We start from the raw sequence: 21678 nt of genomic DNA on the forward strand, positions 1-21678 counted from the left end.
TTCCTCTTTGGTTTACGGGAATACAATGGTTTCAGAATCCAGTGCTGCCGATTTCCAGACAGAAACATGAATTCGGTAGAGCAGCACCGCGCACTAGGACTCCTGTGGTGGCGGCATGCTTTGTGATGCGTGCTGTCTAACGCGGGAGCCACTGGCCTCAGGTGCCTGTTGAACACCCGCCATGAGGCCAGTGTGACCGAGGAGCTGGGTTTGAAAATGTTACTTCATTTTAATGAACTTGAACAGCCACCTGTGACTGCTGGCTACCCTATTGGACAGCCTGGGTTTGGAAGGCTTCCCCTAATCGACATGTTCTTCCCCATAGAAGGAGAGATGGTGGAAACTGCTTTTCCAGGTTCTGTGTTATGCTCAGATTTCTCCCAGTGAGACATGCACAGCCTCAGGGAAGCTGAGAAACCTGATAGCCTGGTGCTAAAGGAAGAAATAATTAGATAAAGATGCAAGAGGTCAAAAAAGAAGGCTGAGCTTGCATGGCAAGTGTACATTGAAAATGTTCAGCAGAGATTTTGGAAAATATTAGTAACTTACAGAATTTCTCTTTAAAATCTGGATGCTTTGCCTATCACTTGTGAGCTACTTTGCCAAATATTGTCAAGACTGATGTCAACCACACTCAATACCAGGATACCTGAGGGTGTCCTACAGATAGTGACCATGGGGGACTGGGCACAATGTTATTAATAATTCTAAGGATTTCTTTAATTTTTATCAACTATTCCTTATGCCAAGTGCATACAGTTTCTGATTGAAGAGATTTCTCCTTTACCCCAGATAAGAACTGGGATACCAGGAACTTTTAATGGTTTCCGAGACTGAATTATTAAGATAAAATAACTGGACCACAAATTAGTGGTTGAACTGCCTTCCCCACCTTTATGACAAATCCCCGTTTGTGTAACTTGTTCTCTCATTGTTAATGGCCCAGGTCTCCCTGAAAACATTAGGAATTAGCTGAGGGTGATGAGTTGGGGAATAAATACAGCTGGGTTCCTTGTAATGAGTCGTCTAGCTGACCGTGAACGTTACAAAGGAAACTTCCCCTCTTCCCTTGAATTATTTTCTCTCTTGTTATATTCCTGCTTATGCTTCCTGTGCAGACTCAATATTGTCACTGTTCTTTATTGATCTCATGCAAATATCACTGGGCAGGCTGCTGAGGGACTTGGCAACCCCCTGGGCCCTTCCAGGAGGCCTACGTCTTCTCATGTTCTGTGATTGTCGGGGAGTGTGCTGCTGGCTTCTGTCTCCTGGTATCTCTCGTCTTACTGGTATTTTTCTTCAACTTTCTAGGCTCTTGGTGAATTTGTTCTGGTAGAAAAAGAGGTCAAAATTAAAAAGAAAGGAAATATTTACAGCCTCAATGAGGGCTACGCCAAGTATTTTGATGCTGCCACCACGGAATATGTGCAGAAAAAGAAAGGCATTGGGGGTCAGAGGACCTTCAGCTAAAGGAACTGAAGACTCCCTCCTTGTCTAGAACCCTTGCTTTTATTAACACATTTGTCCTAAGGCAAGGTGGAGATAATACACTTCAAAGGGTAAGGTTTCAAAGGGTACAGAAGCATTGTCAGAATGGGGGAATTAGCCTACGGCTGTTCAGGTGTTTAGCCAGTAGGAGGCAATAACATGTAGATTAAGATGCCCTTTAACTGTCTGGCAGCCACAATCAGTTTCCTATTCAGGTTTAGGGAAATGCCTTTAGCCATTCCCAGATGGTGACTACATGTGTGACTCAACCCTGTGGAGTCCCCAAGTCTCATTAACCTTTTGATGAAACTCTTGAAATTATGACATGTTGGAATTGGTCTACGGCAGCGGCAGACTCAACCTTCATAAGCAGTCGATAGCTTCTATAGCTAAAGTTTGCCTACTACAGATAACACTCCCCGGTGAGTTTTTTCAGGGGCAATTGTTTTTAATGAGCCCATATTTTCGAAACTCAGCAGTTCAGGCCAGAACCTCTCTCTCATCATTTGTTTTCTGGGCTTCATAGATTCTGGCACTCAGTTATATTTGCTTTCAGATGGAGGAATTACGTTTGAAAGTCCCATTCACATGCTCTAACATTGGGCCTTGTGTTTACGCCACACTTTAGGGAGCTCTTTGACCCTCAATGTGATCAGCCGGTTCCAGACTTTATGTGGCTGTTAATACAGCCCAAACCATCCATTAAGCGTGCCCGCCATCCAGGGAGAGCTTCTAAGGCAGAAATGGGCACATTGTTAAAGAATTTCCGGATCAAGTGTAAAGTCTGGCCTAAAGTGGGAGTAAAACAAAGGCTTGTTTACAAGTGGGACCCTTTCTCACTGACTCCTGGGGATGTGGTGAGAGGGGCCCTGTTCACACAGTGGAAAAGCGTTGGTGTGGGAAGCCCACGTGGAAGCTCCTGGTGGGATTCCGTGGGACCAGGGGGCACTCAGTCAGCAGGATGCTGGGACCTGACTGTCCTGCCTCAACCTTAACTTGAAGCTTTGAAGAGTCTCTTTTTCTTTTGTCTGTGTGTTTGTTTGTTTTAAATCCTCTCCCAGGGGTATTTTTTCAGTTGCTGTTTAGAGAGAGAGGAAGGGACGGGGGCATGGGGTGGGGGGTGCGGGATTGATGTGAGAGAGACGCAGCGATTGGTTGCTTCCCAATAAATTCAATTAAAAAAATAAAAATACCTCTCCCTCCACAAAAGACATACAGAATATTCTGCATTTAACCATTTTTGAAATATGAGAAGAAAAAGGTTGTAATGAAATCTGCACTAACAACGCAACAGCCACATGAGGATGTTGAACACTTGAGCTGTGATGAGTCTGATGGGAGATGTGCAGTGAGACACACACGGGTTCGGAGAGCTTCGTGGAAGAAGGAAATGTAAAATCATGACTGGGTTCTGTTTTCTGTGGATCACACATTGAAATGATAACGTTTTTATACACTATTTTAAGTGAGAAATGGTTTCTAAAGCTGCTTAAGAGTTTGCCCGTGGTGAACACGCTTGGAGTACGTGCAAACGTTGTCATTGTTCAAGGGGCCTGGCTCGCGGGCAGCAGAGAGAGCTCTGAAGCCTGGCATGCCAGGGAGCTTCAGGGGGCTGCAAGCAACTGTGTGAATCACAAGGGAGGAAACCTTTCTCTCCTTCCCTTCTAGGTTCTTTGGCTGGTCTAATAACTAAACTGACAGATTAACAGGAGAAAACATTTAATTTTGTACTTCTGGGAGCCCCATAGAAATGTGAAACTCAAATGACCAAAGCTCCTTTTAGACAAGGAAACAATAAATGTGTGAGGAATTGAGAGGACAGAGAAGGGGGTGTAGGGCAGTAAATTAGTGAGGACGTAGCCAGGTCTGTTGATACAGCCTTCTCAGCCCTAAATGCCCTGCCTCTGCTGTAAGGATGGCTGTCCCTCCTGGGACGGGGAGGGTACCTTTCACATGGGAGAGTTATTTATTTCCTGCTTTCGGGGGACAAAGGTGGGTCAGAGTGCCCTTCTTGCATCGGCTAGCTCTCATGGAACTTTAATTGAAAATAGTCCATATGCCCATGTGACATATTTTGAGGTGGCATATCTGCTTTTCTGCAACATATACTTCCTTTTTTAAAAAATAGCTGTTCTCTTAAGATTGTTTCAGGGTACAGTGTCTTAATTGAATTAGTATTCATTTAATGAGTTCAATCACTGGTCAAGCTATGGGGGCTCCTAATGAATGAAATGCTTAGTTATATAATGTTTTTCAATTCCTACGCTGCTGGGTGCAGGACAGAGAACCTGGAATGCAGAGGCCACACCAACTGGATGTGTGACCGGGAGCGGGTGCTAGCTAATTGCAGAACTCACTGCATCTTGTCTCTTCCCTCTCTGCTTTCTAGGACAGCGGGACGCCCTATGGGGCCAGGTATGTGGGCTCCATGGTGGCCGATGTGCACCGCACCCTGGTCTATGGAGGGATTTTCCTATACCCAGCGAACCAGAAAAACCCTAAGGGCAAGGTAATTCTCCCTTGTCCACTGGCTGTCCCCAGTCAGGGAGCCACTAGAGTTTCCTTTCTCTTCACACCTGCTTCTCGGCTGCCGCCTGGCCTGGGCATGCCTGTCTGTGAGTGAGCAGGTAGAAAATAAATGAGGTGTGTTTCCCATGAGTGAATTTGAGGCCATTGTAGAGCCGTGTAGATTTTAACTGCAGAAAAAAATAGATTGGAAGGCCCACTGGCCAAGGCACCATGAAGCCCTGGGCATTGTTCCAGAGGAGTTTATACACCCTGGGCCCTTAAGGTCAGAGAAACCTTGGCTCCAGGACAAACTATGTGAGAATGCTGTGCTTTGTTTGTTTGATTTTGAAGTGTCTGAATCAACAAGGTACAAACATAGGTTAGTTGGTTACACTGGGACGTTAGTGTCTGACCCCCAAAAGCCCTGCCCTCACCCCCAGGGCCAGGGAGAGGGGAGGAAAGAGCCCAGCTCTCCAAGTTGCCAGCCAGAGTCTCCCTGGTGGCCTGACCAGGACAGCATGGCCTCCAGTGTCCTTCTGTGGATGATCAGGGACAAAACTAGCGGACTCGAGGTGTCCACATGTGCTGGGGCTCCGCTGTGCCCCGCCAGGCTGCCCACGACTCTCAGGGCAGGAGGCCTAGGTGGGGGCATTGTACTCTTTTACCAAAATAGCAAGTAAATGCCCCAGAGTCTTAACATACTCTCTCCTGAGTGCCTGGCTCTCCAACCCAGACCAGACACACTTTATTCCTCCCCATGCAATAACAAAAATAAAACAATCAGCTCCAGACATGGCTGTTTCTCCAAGTAGTTCCAACATGTCTTCAAAATAAATGTGAAGGAAAGAAAGGAAAAGGCTGCATAGTGCTGGGTCAACCACTTTCTAAGCTGATTATAGAAAAGGGACTTTCAAATTTATAGATTTTGCATCTACGGGGGAAGGAAGGAGAAGATAGAATGGTACCAAGTCAGAAAAATTAGCTAGAATGTCACCTTGAATCTAATGCGTGTGTGTGTGTGTGTGTGTGTGTGTGTCTGTGTGTGTCTGGTGGGGGTAGTCTGAGGAGGGCGTCACAACATAATTACATAAATAGACCCAAAAAGGACATTCATTCCAGCCCATTTCAGTTCAACTCACCATGAATTATTGACACAAGAGGTCACCCGCTAGTTTCCATCAAGCCTTTTACAAAAGGTATTCCTTGTTCGGACAGGCTCAGCCCTGGGTCCATGGGCACAGCTTGGCAAGCAGGGCACGGGCCACTTTTACCCGCCTCCCCCATTTTTGCCATCTGCTGGGAGCCCTTAGGCGAGGTCTGTGGCAGCCTTGTTTGGACACTCTCTTTGTGTCGGCCGTACTGGGACTGGAGATGCCACAGTGACCCAGATAGATGCTGTGCCTGCCCTCAGGGGCGTGACCAGGAGGAAGGCAGGTGGCAGGCCTCACTGCCAGACCGTGAGAGAGGATGTGCAGGATGCTGTGTGCTGTAAGCAATGGGAATTCATTTAGTTTAAGGGACAAAAAAGGCAATTTAAGTACCAGCACACTGCTCAGCCGAGTGGACACTTGAGATTGGAGTTCCTTGCCGCTCCCCGGGACACTGGGGTTATCCTGGGAGGGCACCCAGCACTCTGAGGTGACCTTCCAACCCCAACCAAGCCTGCTTTCTCACCTACAGCGCCTCTAACCAGGCCACAGATTCAGTTTCCCTCCTGAGGAAACTGGCAAGAAAGGGGCACTGAGATCTCATCTGCCTCAGTGAAGAGGCAGGTCCCTCACAGGTCACAAGTCAGGTAGCTGTTGAGCAGCGGTGCCTGAAAAGGCCCATGCCCTGCTCAGCAGCTGATGTACCCAGCAACCTTCCCGAGGCGCTAGATCTCGGGCAGCCCCCTCTGCAGAGGGGCTGGAGCCCACTGCACTGACCAGGCAGAAGTCCAGCAGTGGGAATTCTGCATCCAGCTTCAGGGCAGGGCTTGAGATTTGGGGCAACTTGCAACCTGCCTGACCCTTTCTCCGCAGCTCCGGCTCCTGTACGAGTGCAATCCTGTGGCCTTCATCATTGAGCAGGCGGGGGGCTTGGCGACCACAGGTACCCAGCCGGTGCTGGACGTGAAGCCCGAGGCCATTCACCAACGAGTCCCCCTTATTCTGGGGTCCCCGGATGATGTGCAGGAATATCTCACCTGCGTACAGAGAAGCCAGGCAGGCAAGTAGTGAGTTTGACCCTGCAAGCCCTCTTCTTTTCGTCTTGTCCTCTGCATTAAGAACCCTAAATGACTCATAGGCAGAAACAGCGGTGATGAGTCACAACAGGCCAGTCCACCCAACCACAAACAGAAAAGCAGCATCAACCTGCTCAGGACAGGTCTAGAGGCCAGAGGAGACTCTGACCTCAGTGCACATGGCTAAGAATAAAGATCCACATGTGAAAAGAACAACTTTGATTTGTCTTTTGTTATGAATGGTGGCAAAAACGGTTGTAATTCTAAGTCTGTCAGCTCAAGTAATCGGTAGCTATCTAATGGGGGGGGGTGGAGTACAGAGATCAGTAAAGAATTTACCTTGGTTGGCTTAATATTTGAACCTAGTGTCTTATCCTGTAGTGATTCATTTTATTTCTCATGAAATAAAAATATATATTGAATATATACATACTTTATGTATATATTTAAATGTATATCTTGTATAATAAAAGACTAATATGTAACTGGTCGTTATGACGTGAGCTGACCACCAGAGGGCGTGCACAGAACATGGCAGGCATTGCTGAGGCGGCATGGTGGAGCAGGTGAGCAGGGGCGCCAGAACAAGGTGGGGCACCGGTTGCTGTCATTGGGGTGAGCCTCTGGTGGTTACTGAAAATTCTTTGCTCCCGCACGCTGAGGTCCTGCCTGGTGCTCACACCTGCTGCTGCCACCATCCCCAAGCATGGCGCCGTCAGCACGTGGGAGCATGGGAGCAGGGCTGCTGGCAGGAGGGGCCGGGTGGTGGTGCAGAGGATGGGCTGAGATGCACCCCTGTGCCTACTGCAGCCTTGTGGCCCACAGTTCCTTTCAAGGTGCAAAAATTCATGCACTGGGTCCCATATATATATATATATATCTGACTTTTTGTCTTATTTGGATAAGTTTTGAGTTAGAAAACTCATGGCTATTAAATTCTCAACTGTCAGATTGATCCATTTTGGGGGAGCAATAAGTTGAACGACCAATAAAAATATGAATGAAAAAATAAGGACACCTACTGTGAAGACGACATACTAAATGGAGCTAATATTTAAAAATTAACACCTACTTTTCTCAAACCCTTGACTTTGCATTTTTGTTTTTTGGGGAAAATATTGTAATCAATCCCAGGGATTCCACAGAGTGCACTGGTTAAATGACTCTCCATTTGTCCAATTATGTCAACATTGGGATGGGTGGCATGTGCATCAGACATCTGAGCTGGTTTTAACAAGAACGGCTATATATGTGCATGAAGTTGGATGCCAAGAGTCCTTAATGAAATGTGGGCAAATCAAATCCAGAAGTATTTAAAACAAAGAAGCACCAGGATGCCATCAGGCTTAACTAAGAAAATCAAGAATGATTCACATTAGAAAATCCACTAAAGTGATTGATGCATTAAGTTAAGGCAAAAGGTGGCGGCTGGAGGTGGGGCCCAGGAGAACCCATGGGAAGAAGCAAGGCTCTCCTTGGGTCAGGGTGTTCATTCAATCCAGAGGAAGATTTCCGCTGGACTCTAATTCAGGACTCTACCTTGTTCTTCAGTCCACTGTGGCTTGGCTGCAGTAACAGAGGCAGCCACATTTTAATACATAAATTAAAATTTTTTCATCTTTCTATAAAGGAACAAAGAATTTCTTTTCTTCGGAAAAAAAATCCTGATTCTAATCAGTGGGCTATGAATGCTTTATTAGACACTCTATTTGAAATGTATATCTCAAATGGTTAATTTTTAACCTGCCTGAGATCTAGACCCTTGAGGAGGCTGGGTGTGCGACTCAAACTTTCACTGAAATCTTCATTTCAAAATCTCATGAATACCTTGACTTGCTGAGTTGACAGCATGTAATATAAAGACTACAGAGCCAGGAAGAGGAGGTTTTCTTGGAAACAAAGCTGAGAGCATTTTCAATCATAGTGTACGTTGCTTTGATGAATGGCAGTGGTGGCTCCGGGAAAGGTCCATTCACCAGTCATGTGCATTCTTCTTCCCATCAAGCCCAAGAAAGGGGGTGAGGGAAGAGTATGGGACTCCCATGCCATTCTCAGAGGCTATAGATCAAAGATACCAGGACAATGGGGCAATGGGGCCTGGGTGGCCGGTGCTTCTGTAGCCAAGGTCCAGAAAGGAGGGGGCTCTCTGGCCCACGTGAGCTGAGAACCCTTCCCTCTTGGTTTCTCATTTCCTCTTGATTGGCTTCCCAGTGTAGATGTTTGTGTCTGTCTCAGGGCAAAACCCACTTTCCTTTCCATTTTCAATCATTTCTCAAAAGTGGACTGTACATTCCCCACTTGGGAAAGGTGGGATCATTCACTGGTTTCCATTATTCTTTGGGGAGACAGGCTTCAGCGACTGGAGGCAGTTAACACACTGAAAGGAGGAAAGTCATATCATCATTTTAATAGGTGCGTTTTAAAAATAAGAAGAAAACATACTTTTTCAAATTAGTGGGGAAACAATGGCTGGTTTTTGAATAATTAGCTAGTCATTGGAGAAAAAAAAAATATAAAACTAGATCCCCAAAACATATTGCAGATGAATTCCAGAATTAAATATAAAAAATAAAAATATAAAGGTATTGCAAAAAGATAATGGTGCTATATTTATGACCTTGAATGGGACCAAAAGACACAAAGGAAAGATATAAAGAAAAAAGAGATTTGATTACATCAAAATAAAATCAACAGACCACAAAGTTAAAAGACAACTGATAGCCCTGGCCGGTTTGGCTCAGCGGATAGAGTGTCGTCCTGCGAACTGAAGGGCCCTGGGTTCAATTCTGGTCAAGGGCACATGCCCAGGTTGCAGGCTCAACCCCCAGTAGGGGGCGTGCAGGAGGCAGCTGATCAATGATTCTCTCTCATCATTGATGTTTCTATCTCTCCCCTTTCTCTCTGAAATCAATAAAAATACATAAAATAATAAAAATTAAATAAATGCAATTCTCTAAAAGAAAAACAACTGATAGCTTAAGAGAAAATATTTGTAACATATAACAAAAATGAGTATCAAGAATAATAGATATTAAGAGGAAAAAGGTAAACTATCTATAAAGAAATAAACTAAAGGTATAGAACTGCAATTTTCAGAAGCGTAAACACAAATAGTCAATAAACATCTGAGAAGGCCTCTTTGATCCATTTGCGTTAATTTCTGTGCATGGTGTAAGATAGTGGTGGGGTTTCATTCTTTTACATTGGGCGTCCAGTTCCCTTTTTTAATTAAATTCAACTGATTGTAAATGTTAATCACTTCTACACAGTAACTTCACAGCAACCTCCAGAGAGGTTGACCAAAGAACTGGGCACCATTGTCTAGCCAAGTTGACACTTAAAATTAACCATTTCAGTGTCCTGACCTGGTGGTTCAGGTGGTTGGAGTGCCGTCCCATACACCAAAAACATTTTGGGTTTGATTCCAGGTCAGGGTGCATACCTAGGCTGCGGGTTTGATCCCCAGTCGGGGTGTGTACAAGAGGCAACTAATGGATGTTTCTCTCTTTCATTAATGTTTCTCTCTCTCTCTTCCTCTCTCTAACATCAATAAACATATCCTAAAAAATAAATCAATAAACATATCCTTGCGTGAGGATTAAAAAAAATTAATCATCTCAGTCTGAAATACAAACAAGGACATATGACTCAGCTATAAATGGTAGGTGAAAAGGGCATTTCACAGATATAACAGAATGCCATTTTTGTAAAAATTTTAAAAAGCACCCAACAAAACTGCATGTGTTTTGGGGTAAAGACCAAGAAAAAAGGACTATTACTATCAGTGAATTAATAATTGTGGTTATTTCCCTGAGGAAGAGGGATGTGTGTTGGAGGATAGAGTACCAAAAAGGGACTTCGCTTTACTTCACTGCTTGACTCTTAAAACCCCGACAGTGTACTCATACATAATGCAGCCAGGTCATTTCATCTTGGCAGCAGGTTTTCTTGTGTGCCTACTGTTTGCCAGGTCCTGTCCTCAGTGCTGAGAATAGAGAGGTGAACAAAACTCTTCCATCTGTATATAGACTCAATGCTAATGTGTGCAGAGACACAATAAACAAAAGCAATAAATACAATGAAGTGTGTGTGTCAAGTGGTATAAATACTGTGGGAAAAATAAATCAGGGAAGAGAAGAGCAATGCTAGGGAAGGTTATTCTAATTTTAGTTCTGGGCAGTGACAGGCCTCATGGAGAGGGTGACAGTTCAGCCACATTGAGATGAAAGGGAAGAGCCTGGTATACACCTGGGAGAAAGCCCATAGGGAAGGGCACAGAAAACACATAGAAAGACAGTTAAAGTAAAAGAATATTCCAAAACATTGCAAAATGTTATATTCAAGTTTTTAGGCATCCTTCTTCCCTGCTGGTATCTCACCACCTCTCAGAATGGCCTGATCTGCATCTGATGGCTGGGAAGCTTCGTGGGAAGAAGATAAATGAAGGTTCCCAGCAGGGAAATGGTTAACTCTGCTGGCGGCTGTGTATTCTGGGCTTTCCGTTGGGGAATGCAGCTCATCCCCAGGAACCTGTCTTCTTCTTGGAAGTGAGACTGACACCCAGGACAGCATGGCAATCATGTGACAAAGGCTCCCAAGACTTCAGGAGGAACGATGGTTGTAAGCACAGAAGTGGCAACCAGTACTACCTCCATGAGTCACCCCAGGGGCAGAGCACAAAACCCAGAGGCTGTGGTCTCAGAAGAAGACTTCCTGTCAAAGGTCAGGACTTCGGTGCCAAAAAGACCAGCTGTAGTCCCCATGCTCAGGCAGGCCGTCTTGGGTCACCACTACTCTTTGAGGAGCGTATCTAATATTAAGCCCTATTTCCATCATTGCCATGCATTTTTCATATGTTTCTCATGGTCTTTTCTCTCTCACCCGGAAAAACAGAAAACATTTGATGTCATCCCGTGAAAACTGGACCAGAGAGTAAAGAGGCAACATGTGCCTTAAGTGCATTTTGATGAGTGAGAATGCTTTTCGATAAGGTATCCTTGGTCTCCGGTATGGAACCCAGCCAGTGCTAGATTTAGATGAGAGAGGACATGTGAGGAGGCAAAAGATTCCCAAACCTTCTTGTGCCTTTTTTTTCTGCTTGGCAGATCCCTAAATTCACTGCTACCCGTGATGCCCATGCTACACCTTGTTGGGTTTCTTAAATGTCTCTCATCTTGCTTGATTCCCTTGTGGATGGTAAGATATTTTGAGTTCAGCGGAATCCTAAGACATTAGATGAAAACTTGTCAAAATAAAACTCGGTCTTGTTGCATGTAATGCATGGCTGAGAACCATTTAGAGTGGATAGATTTTTTGCTTGTCCTGCCTGGATGGTCAGCAGGTCTGACTTGTCCGGCTGGTCCTGACCGGCTGAGGCCAGCTGGGTCCCTGGGCTGCTGAGGAGAACACAGTCCAGCTGTGCACAGGGGCTGACATTCCATTGCTCACACAGGCTTGATTCTCACCGTCCTGAGGCTAGAATTCCAACCGAGAGTGTCTGTGGGGCAATACTTCCTCTGAGGTTGTGGAAGCTGAAACTTCTGTTGCCTCTTCCAGCTTCTGATAGTAAGTTTATGTTTCAGACAAGACTTTTGTATAATTGAAATTTGTTTTCAGCTTTATTTAATCTATGTTCATTGACCTATTTTAAAAATATGATAGCTACGGCTTGCAACTCTTCACAAGTTAATATGAAAGTTTCAGAAACTTCTGATATCTGTTTAATCATTTAGACATCATTTGGTTTGAAACTTTCCCCAAGTTTAAATATGAATGTCTTGAAAAATGACAAAACCTTATATGTGTTTAATCATTTGGAATCTGAGAGGTCTCACTCTATCTTGGTGTGAACTTCCGGAATTCCAGGGACAGCAGCCTAGGCTGACCTGTTATGGTGAAGCAAGATGACATTCCCAAGACATCCTTTCCAGTGGATTTTTCAAGATGAAATGTGCAAGTTTGTATTTTCCAAAGATGGCCACCACCATAGCTTCCATGTCCCATGCTCCTCTGCTAGTGACCTGGCCCCAGCCCCCTCCCTGGAACCTGGGCTCTCTCTGTGACATCCCCCAACTACAATACAGCCACAGAGACTCCACTGGGGACTAGACACGGTCCTAAGTAGCCTTACAGGTCCTCCCTGGGCGTCCTGGCACCCTGCCTCCAGGGGCAGCCCTCTCAGAGGCAGTCTCCATGCTGTGGCCTGTGCATGTGCTCTGGTCAGCAGCATCCGGGACAGTCATGTGAGTCCACTTGGCTGTGAGTCCCGCCAGACCTACAGACAATTCAGGCCTTCAGGAGAGACTTCCAGTGGTAACACCCTGCTAAGCCAGATGGGAAGTGGGAAAGATGGTTACTGTAAAGCTGGGATGTTTTGGGGTAGTTTTTTACAGAAACAGATAACTGGAACAGTCTTTTCAGGGCACTCCCAGTGGTCCATGTGTCTATAAAACCCACGTGTAGACCCAGCCTCATCTCCTACACCTCAGCTCACTCTCTCCCCGCTTTCCCTAAATGTGGTTTCTCTTTTCTCAGGGATGCTGTCCACCAGTCTCTGCTCAGACACCATCTCTATCCTGTCTCATTGCATGGCTCCCTGGGTTCATGTCAGATTCCTCCTCCTGCTGGTGTTCCCAGGCCTCCCTCTCCCTAAAGCACCCGCTCCCGCTTGTCACTCCCACAGGTGATGACTGGGGCACTGTGGGGGCACATAGACTCCAGATGTTTCAATATAGGTACCAAGCAGCAAAAAGTGTTCAGTTTGGGAGCCTCCCAAATCTTCCTGTGAACACACTTGTTAGTCTGGCCACAGAACCCACAGAGTTTCACTCTAAGCACATTTATCACTTTAGGTCACAAAGTTGTAAATTTAAAGGCCTGCGAGGGAAGGCCACACTGAGGGTCCAGCAGGGCACATGGTCCAGGACAGACAGACTTGTACAGAGGCTGCTGGAGGCCTTGGGGCCGAGTCCCCCGGTGTCCTACACTTCATGTCTTCATAAGTAATTGTGGGGTCTATTAACTAAATACTTCCACCTGCTCTTTATATTTCCTTGAGGGGAAACAGACAACAAATGGAACTATGTGCTTCTTTGGCCTGCAGAATATAGAATTAGGTTGCTGTTTTTGTTTTGTTTTGAAATAAATTCAGAGATAAGGTAGCTAGGTATAAATTAGGCCTATCACTTTTGACCCTCTCACCTCTCACCCACCTCTGAGGCCACAGCACTAATTTTGAAGCCCAGCCTCAAATCCAGGAGCTCATCCTTCACCCCTTGGGGCCCCAAAGACAAGCATTCTTGGCAATCCTCTATGTTGTGTCCTTTCTCAACTGCAAAGTAGCCACATGGTCTTACGAACAGTTGGAGAAGGTGCTTCAGAAGCTGGCCCTGTGACATTTGACCGTCACTCAGCTGGACTGTAACCAGCTTGTGTCAAATGGCCATGTCCTCTCAAGTGCCTGTCTAGTCTGGAAATCCTATATATGTGTCATCTCTTATTTAATACGTGAATTTTTTATTTATTAAAATAACTTACTTTTGTTCTTTATGGAGCATTTGTTAAATTTTGCTCCATTCAAGAGTTGAGTCAGACACAGGCAAGGGACAACGAACCTGAGATCTGCCTGGTTATAAGGAGAACGGCCAGAGGCCCCAGCCCTTCTCCTAATGGACCACTAGCACATTCAGTTATGGCTCTAGAGCCCAATTACATTTTCCGCTATACAAAATGTTCACCATTTAAAAACAAATAGAAGCTCCACCTCTATTTTGAAAGTTTTATTTTAAAAGATAAAAATGTACGCATCCTTTTTAAACATAAAAATGCAAAAGTTATTAGGCAAGTCAATCATACAAACTGTTAACACAATAATTAAATAAGTGGAACATTTTACCAGTGTAAAATCTTGCAGAATTCAAATCACAGCTTAGATATTCAATGACTCAACTGTTTTATCCCACAGGTCTGAGCAGGGTTTTGGTTTTTTGTTTGTTTGTGTTGTTGTTGTTAATAATTCCCACCTGAGAATGTTTTCCTATTTAATTATTTATTTATTTTTAGAGAGAGAATGGACAGGAGAGAGGGAGGTAGAGAGAGAGAGAGAGTAGAGAAAGAAAGAAACATCGAAGTGAGAGAGACACATCAATTGGTTGCCTCCCACACAGACCCTCACTGGGGTCAGGATCAAACCTGCAACCCAAGTATATGCCCTTGACTGGAAATTGAACCCGAGACCCTCGGGTGCTTGGGCTGACACTCTAACCACTGACCCACATCAGCCAGGGTTCTGATGAGTTTTAAGATAATATTCATCCTCTGGTTATTCTGTTCTTAATCACATCTCAGTCACCACCATCTCACACAGTAGGATAGCTGGCCATGGAGGCGATCCCACAGTGGTTGTCCAGATCCTTGGCCATCTTTATGTAGCCATCCATGCCCCACTTTGTACCCCAGCTGAAAGAAGAGGGGGTTTCCATTTTATACATGTAACCAAACACATCGATGTTTATCAACAATAACACCTGTTGCTTAAACAGTGTGCCTGAGGCCCAGACCGATTCAGAAAGAAGCAGGAGAGACCACAGTTCTTGCTCATGGCTGGGTTCCAAACCTGCATATAATTCTATCCCCAAACCTTTCACAGAACTGCAAAATTAGAAATTGAAAAAGAGAACTCTTGGGGCCAGGTGTGTTTCAGAATTAAGGACATTTTCAATTTTAGAAATGCATTGGTACCAAAATGGTATCGATGCCCTAGCAAGCTTGGGATTCCCTTTCCAAAATCAAATATAAGTACTTCTGGCATTTTATACCTGTTCTTGACAATCCAATATTTATTGTTATCCATTTCTACTCCTTCAAAGCCATAGCCAACCACCAGAACACCATGATTCAGGTCCTCGCTGCTGCAATCCGGATCATAATAAATGCCTAGGAACACAGAAGTCATTGCTGGGGTGAAGATCTCCAGGTAAGAACTGACAGTAACTTTGCCTGTCAACCAGTAAGAGAGGCATCTCAACATTCAGTTAGAGTACATAAATCCAGGCAATATTTAAAAACAGGATTTTTTAAAAATCTAGGCTGGGAGTTAGGCCCTCCTGTAATACTAAGAGAAATACAAGTTGCCACGATCACTTTTAGAAACAACTTATCAAGAGGCATAAAAGACCACTGGTTGAAAACATATTCTACTTTTAGGATGTCAATCTAAGAAAACAAACAAAACTACTTGAGCCAAGGGTTTTTTCCAGTTTTCATTTCAGTAGCAAAATTCTTGGAATATTTTAAAGGTCTAACAACTTTTTAAAAGTAAAGTAAATGAAGCTATATCAGCCAAATTATGCAGCCATTTGATATATTTATGAAGCACTTAAAATCATGGGGATATGGTTTAAGTCATGTCAGATGGACAACATCTGGCACAAATATTACATGTATAGAATGCACAACTATGTTAAATCCACACATCCAGGAATTCTACATGCCGAAGAGTCGGTCTTGCTGTATGTCAGGGTGGTTTATAATATTTCTGCCTGAATTTATATACAGACAAATCCTCACCTTTTTCATAGAACTGGAAGGACTCAAGGCTTGCATCTAGAGCAACAGAAATGGGCCCCACACTTGCCACTGCTTTCATAAGGGACCTCTCGTCCTTATGGATGTCCACGAAACCAGTGTCATTGGCAGCAGAAAACTCAGGCTTGTACTTGCAAGTGTCATCCTTTTAAAGGTAAAAGGGAAGAGTCGTGATTATATTGTACCTCCCAGGGAACATGAGTTCAGACAATTGGCAGTTTAATGATTTCTAAGTCAAGTTTGTTATAAAGCATCCCAGGAGGTGAAGTGCTATTGGTTGGCTTTGAAATTGAAGAACTAGCTGGTGTGTATATTCAATGAGATATTCTCAGTCTCCCTGGCCATGAGAAACTTTTCCTATCTAGAGAATGGTATGTAAATCTCATGTAACACAGCAGCAGGAACAGCTATACGGTGACCATCTAAACAGAGAACTGTGCAGCTCCGACAGTTTGTAGATACAGAGTCTCCAGCCTAAAATGTGAATTCTAAATATGGTAAGTGTTGTCTCTGAAGTGCTCAACACTCAAAAGCAGAGCTAGAATGATATTACCGTTCCATAATATGGATAGGATTCCTCTGTGTCCAGGCCTTCGTTGTCCTTGACGTACTGGAAGGCATTATCCATTAGGCCACCACTGCAGCCCTCATTGCCCTGAGCGCGAGAGCAGTCCACCAGGTTCTGCTCACTCAGCGAGACGAGTTTGCCAGTTTTCCGGAACATCTGTCCTTCAAGGGCACCGGTTGCACTAAAAGCCCAACAAGAACCACACCCACCCTGAAAACAAAATTCAAAAGCGCTCATTCTACAAAACCAATAGCAAGACTTTGACAACAGACGCTATATCTGGAAACTGTTTTTAAAAATAGCAAACTGCGCATTGTTCCACGGCCTCCCACTTCATGGAGAGCAACGCCTTTACGGCTGTACTCCTTCCTGGAGAGCAGATGATCTGCTGGACACGGTCCTACCTGGTCCTTCACAGGAGTTACACAGCCTTTCTTTCTCCAATCCACAGATGGGGGGATCTCAGCTAAGGCTGGTTCTTGGAACATGTCCCCTTTCTTGTGCTTCTGGTTTTGAAAACCATTCATCACCAACCTGAATTCCTCATTGGTCTTCAAGGAAAAAGACACAGAATGTCATAAAGGAAGAGATTATTGTGGTAAAGCACTGAGGAGAGGAAGCGCAGCCTCTGATGCCACACTCACCATGTCGCCAAAGGCATTCATCGCCAAGGTGAAGTTACGTCTCCCCTGGCTGTGTTCCCAATTGTGCAGTTCGATCACTTTCATATTCTTCTCCCACACCGCTCTCCTCCAACCTTCTTCACTCTAGAGGCAAGCGCACACTACGTTGTCTTCGTTTCTACTGAAAACCCAGCCTACCCTCACCAAGGGGATCTGCAGACAGAAGAATGCAAACCACCGTCAGGGGAGGCTTGCCACGTCTGGGAGCTGTTCTCCAGCACCTGGCAGCGGGATGCAAGCCCCAGGGTGTCAGTAACCGGGCCATGAAGTTATGGCCTGTTAAGAGCCCGTCTCAAGAAGCTACTCTCCGCTCTAAACTCCCAACAGCAAGAACCGTTTTCTGGGTAGTCCCTCTGGACCGTTTCGGATGTTAGCAACCTCGTTATAGAGTTTCCTGTGTGCTGCCTTCCACTGGTTCCACTGCGCGTCTACGCTGAGATCAAGTGTTGGAGCAGCTGAGGCTATTCCCAAGCAAAGGGCAGCCAGGAGGAGTGAAGGATTCATGTTTCAAAAACCTAGGAAGGGAAGAGAAATGGGTCTCCGATGAGACCACTCCTTCCCCTGAGACCTTACAGCCACCTGGAGTAAAACGTGTAATTGACCCTCCCAAGTAAGTACACAAGGACTGTGGAGGAAGGCTTAAGAGGTGGGTGGAGGAAAACAGCCCGGAGACCCCCATTCCCCAGCCTAGAGAGGGTGAGGTTCCCCCGGGGTCAGGGAACCGGCTCAGGGTCAGGTACTCAGGTGCAGCCGACCAACCCTGCAAGAGGCATGCCGCCGTCCCAGTCCCCGCACACAACCGCCGCCAGGGGATGCTGACTTGGTGCAGGGAGCAGCGGCCCCCATCACCCCTCGGTCCGCTCGGTCAGACCTGGGGACCTCGACTCCTGGGACCCCCACACCCTCGACCCCCAAGGCGGGCGGCGGGTGGCCCTGCCGCTCGTTCTCGGGGTGGCCCTGCCGCTCCAGGCGCAGGCTTGAAGGCGGCGGGGGGAGGGGCTGCTCACCTGCGGAGGGAGCAGCTGCGCAAACAGCAGTCAGCACAAGCAGGTCCAGGAATCTCCGGGGCGAGGCTGGGGCCCCGCCGCCGCCGCCCGCCCCCACCGCCAGCTCGCACCGGGATTGGCTGAGCCGGCTGTGGGCGGGACTTCGGGTACTGGGACTCGGGAGGACGCTAGGGTCCCAGCTTGTCCCAGAGCAGCGGGCACCTACCTCAGTGGACTCTGGGGAAGGCGAGCTGGGGGCCGCTGGACACTATGAGGATCAACTAAATACCCCGAGTTTATGTGCGCAGAGGGTGGTTTACGAAGCAAAGCGATGGAATGCCCCGAGTGGATGTCAGGATACCCCGAGTGCGCTCGGGTCCTAGTCCTGGTTAAAATCTCGGGGGCGCGGAGACAGTAACATCTGGTCTAGCGGTTCCTGCTTGTCCCGCAGCAAACCGCGGGGCGGGCTGCTGGGAGGAAGAGCCCGAGACGGATGTGCTCACTGTTCACAGGTGGGAGCAGCTGGGTTCGGGAGGAATCGAGCGGAATGACAATGCGCAAAACGCAGACACGATGGTCAGGCCCAGATCCTCGGAGGAAAGGGGACAGACTGGGGGCGTCTCCAGGGAAGGCTGGCATTCCTAGTGCTCCTGTCCTGCCTTCCCCAGGCAGGGATTTTCTCCACACAGGCTTCTCTCAAAATCCACAGAAAGGAGGTGTTTACAGAAAAATGTGGTTTAATAAAGGAGGAAAATAGAAACTGCTTTTACCTCCCCACTCTCTACGTTATGGATTGTTATGTCTTCCTCAACGAGCTTTTCTTGGGGTTTAATTTAAGAAATTTACTTTAGTGACATTTACTTCAATGATTTCTTGAAAATATTTTTTTTAATTAATTTCGGAGAGGGGGAGAGAGAGATAGAAACATCAATGATGAGAGAGAGTCATTGATTGGCTGCCTCCCGTATGCCTCCTACTGGGGATGAGCTTGCAACCCTGGCATGTGCCCTGACCTGGAATAGAACCATGACCTCCTGGTTCATAAGTGGGAGCTTAACTACTGAGTCCCACCTGCCAAGCAATGATTTTTAATTTACATTTAATGTCAGGATTTAAATGACAGTTTGTGAAAATATATTTATATATTAAATATTAATGTACATCATTAAGACTTTAAGGAGCACAAACCAGAAATATGTGTTTGTTCATTTTATTACAAAAAAATGCTCATTGCCGAATATATTTTCTAGAAAAAAATACTATCAGTACCTCATTTCCTTTCCCACTTCACCATTTTCTATGCAGATTTTGAAATCTTTTGATAAAAATGGTGCCATGTTCATGTGGACTTGTAAACTAATTCCTATCTAGGACTAATTAATAAACCTTGCAGAAGCACTATCAGATGCATAGTATTTTTTGTGTGCTTTTTATTTTTACTGTGGTGATATGTATATACCAAATATTTATCTTTTTATATATATATTTTATTGATTTTTTACAGAGAGGAAGGGCAAGGGATAGAGTTAGAAACATTGAGAGAGAAACATTGATCAGCTACCTCCTGCACACCCCCTACTAGGGATGTGCCTGCAACCAAGGTACATGCCCTTGACCAGAATCGAACCCGGGACCCTTCAGTCTGCAGGCCAACGCTCTATCCACTGAGCCAAACTGGTTAGGGCAAACATGTATCTTTTTAACAATTGTTAAGTGTACAGTTAGTGGCATTAAGTCCATTCACATTGTTGTGCAACCATCACCACCATCCATGTTCAGAACTTTGTCATTCTTCCCAGACTGAAACTTGGTACCTAGTACACAATAACTCTGCATTTCTCCCTCCCCCGCGTCCCTGGCAATGGCTATTCTATCTTCTCTATCTGTGAATTTCTAGCAAACTCACATAAGTGGAATCACATGATGTCTGTCTTTTTGTGCCTGGTTATTTCACATAACAATATCTTCAAGGTTCATCCATGTTGTAGCATGTGTCCGAATTTCCCTTTTTGAACGATGAATAATATTCCACTGTGTGATTGTACCACCTTTAGTTTCTTCAGTCATCCCTAGATGGACAAATTAGGTTATTCACTCATTTGCCTATTTTAAATAATGCAGCTGTCCACATAGTTGTATAAGTATTTCAGTTCCTGGTTTCATTTCTTAGGGAATATAGCCAAAGTGGATTTACTGGGCATAGTAATTCTATGCTTAATTTTTTTCTGTTTTCCACAGTAGCTGCAACATTTTACATTTTCCAGAATTATACACGGAGGGCTCTAATCTGATATGATTTGCAAACATTTTTTCCAATCCTGTGAATTGTATTTCACTAAGTTGACAGTATCCTTTGACACACAAAAGATTTTAATTTTGATTTTTTTTCCTTTGGTTACTATTGAAGCTAGTAACCAAAAACTTGTTACTAACTTCAATATCATGAGACTATTCTTTTGTTTTCATCTAAAGTTTTATAGTTTTAGCTGTTACGTTTGGTCTTTGGTCCAGTTTGTGTTAATATTTGCATATAGTGTAAGGTAAAAGTCCAATGTCGTTCTTTCGCATGTGGATATCCCATTCCCCCAGCATCATTTGTCAGCTGGAACCCTGGGGTTTCTATCAGTCTGGTTCCTAGAATAGTGGAGCGATGGCCACGCCTCCACTGCGGTCACCGAGGGCTCCTTGAGACTGTTCAGACCCCTAAGCTTTGCCTCTGCCTTTGTCCCCTCAGTAAGCTCAACATGCAGGGTGTGGCAGGCTGTGTCGCTCAGGGCAGGGTATTTTCCTTTATCTGCCCTCTGGGCATTTGGAGGAGGTAGTTCCTCTCAGGGAAAATAGCTGATTTGGTTTGGAAGCATTTGAGGGATCCAATGCAGGACTTCTGGCCACCGCTTCCTCTCCCCCACTGACCTCAGGCACCTCAAGTCCTCACCTCCCTTCTGGCACCAATGCCGTGGGCGTGTAGTTGCAAAATAAAACTCCTGTGCTTTGGGCTTAGAGATAAAAATTTTTAAAAATGTTTATAAAGGGAATAAAAAATGTAGCTTTCTCCCCTACTGGCTCTGATCTGCTGGGTCCAGACTCCACTGATGCCAACAGTCTTGCGACCTTTTGTAGCTGCTTGTATGATACGGGCGCTGTGGGTCAGGCTGCCCCAGGTCCAGAGGCGTGGCAGGTCATTCGCTGCGGGGCCCCAGGTGGGTGTGTGTGCTCTGGGCAATCCCCCCCTCACGATCTCACTCTTCCTACCCGTCTCCAGGTGCCTTCTGTTCTTCCTTGTTGTAAGTCACCTCCTCAGCTAGACCACAGTTGGAAATTCCAGAAGAATGTTCTCCAATTTCGTTGTATTTCCAGCCTGGCCCTGGGACAAGGTACCCGACAGGTCTGCCTGCTCACCTGCCATTTTCTCCTCTCCAAAAACATCCTTCTCCAATGTCCTTTGTCATGCTGTGGTATTCTCACTAAGTTCCTTGAGCACCCTTAGAACCATTACTTTGAACTCTATATCTGATAAATTGCTTGGCTCCATTTCATTTAGCGCTTTTTCTGGAGTGTTTTCCTGTTCTTTCATTTGAGGTCTGTATCTTTTTCTCCTCATTTTGGCTGTCTTTTTGTGTCTGTTTCTATGTAGTA

General features: G+C 45.5%; 2 protein-coding genes across 2 annotated transcripts in view; one reads left to right on the forward strand and one right to left on the reverse strand.

Moving 5' to 3' along the window:
• Window positions 1-6433, forward strand: part of LOC102772908 (fructose-1,6-bisphosphatase isozyme 2) — a 23189-nt gene extending 16756 nt beyond the window's left edge. The window contains exons 5-8 of the mRNA XM_006753680.2: window positions 1312-1450; window positions 2155-2282; window positions 3878-3997; window positions 6018-6433. Of these exons, the coding sequence (XP_006753743.1) occupies window positions 1312-1450; window positions 2155-2282; window positions 3878-3997; window positions 6018-6212 (582 nt within the window). The 3' untranslated portion in view covers window positions 6213-6433. The remainder of the gene's footprint in view (window positions 1-1311; window positions 1451-2154; window positions 2283-3877; window positions 3998-6017) is intronic.
• Window positions 6434-14543: 8110 nt separating this feature from the next.
• Window positions 14544-18137, reverse strand: LOC102771181 (cathepsin L1). Its single transcript, XM_006753676.2, has 8 exons — window positions 18064-18137; window positions 17435-17571; window positions 17018-17140; window positions 16778-16924; window positions 16359-16583; window positions 15788-15950; window positions 15037-15154; window positions 14544-14677 (listed from the first exon to the last, which is right to left on the reverse strand). Exons 2-8 carry the CDS (start codon window positions 17558-17560, stop codon window positions 14578-14580), a joined length of 1002 nt encoding a protein of 333 aa, XP_006753739.1. The 5' UTR covers window positions 17561-17571; window positions 18064-18137; the 3' UTR covers window positions 14544-14577.
• Window positions 18138-21678: the final 3541 nt, after the last annotated feature.

This window comes from Myotis davidii, unplaced genomic scaffold (genome assembly GCF_000327345.1).
Source record: "Myotis davidii unplaced genomic scaffold, ASM32734v1 scaffold190, whole genome shotgun sequence".
Lineage (NCBI taxonomy): Eukaryota > Metazoa > Chordata > Mammalia > Chiroptera > Vespertilionidae > Myotis > Myotis davidii.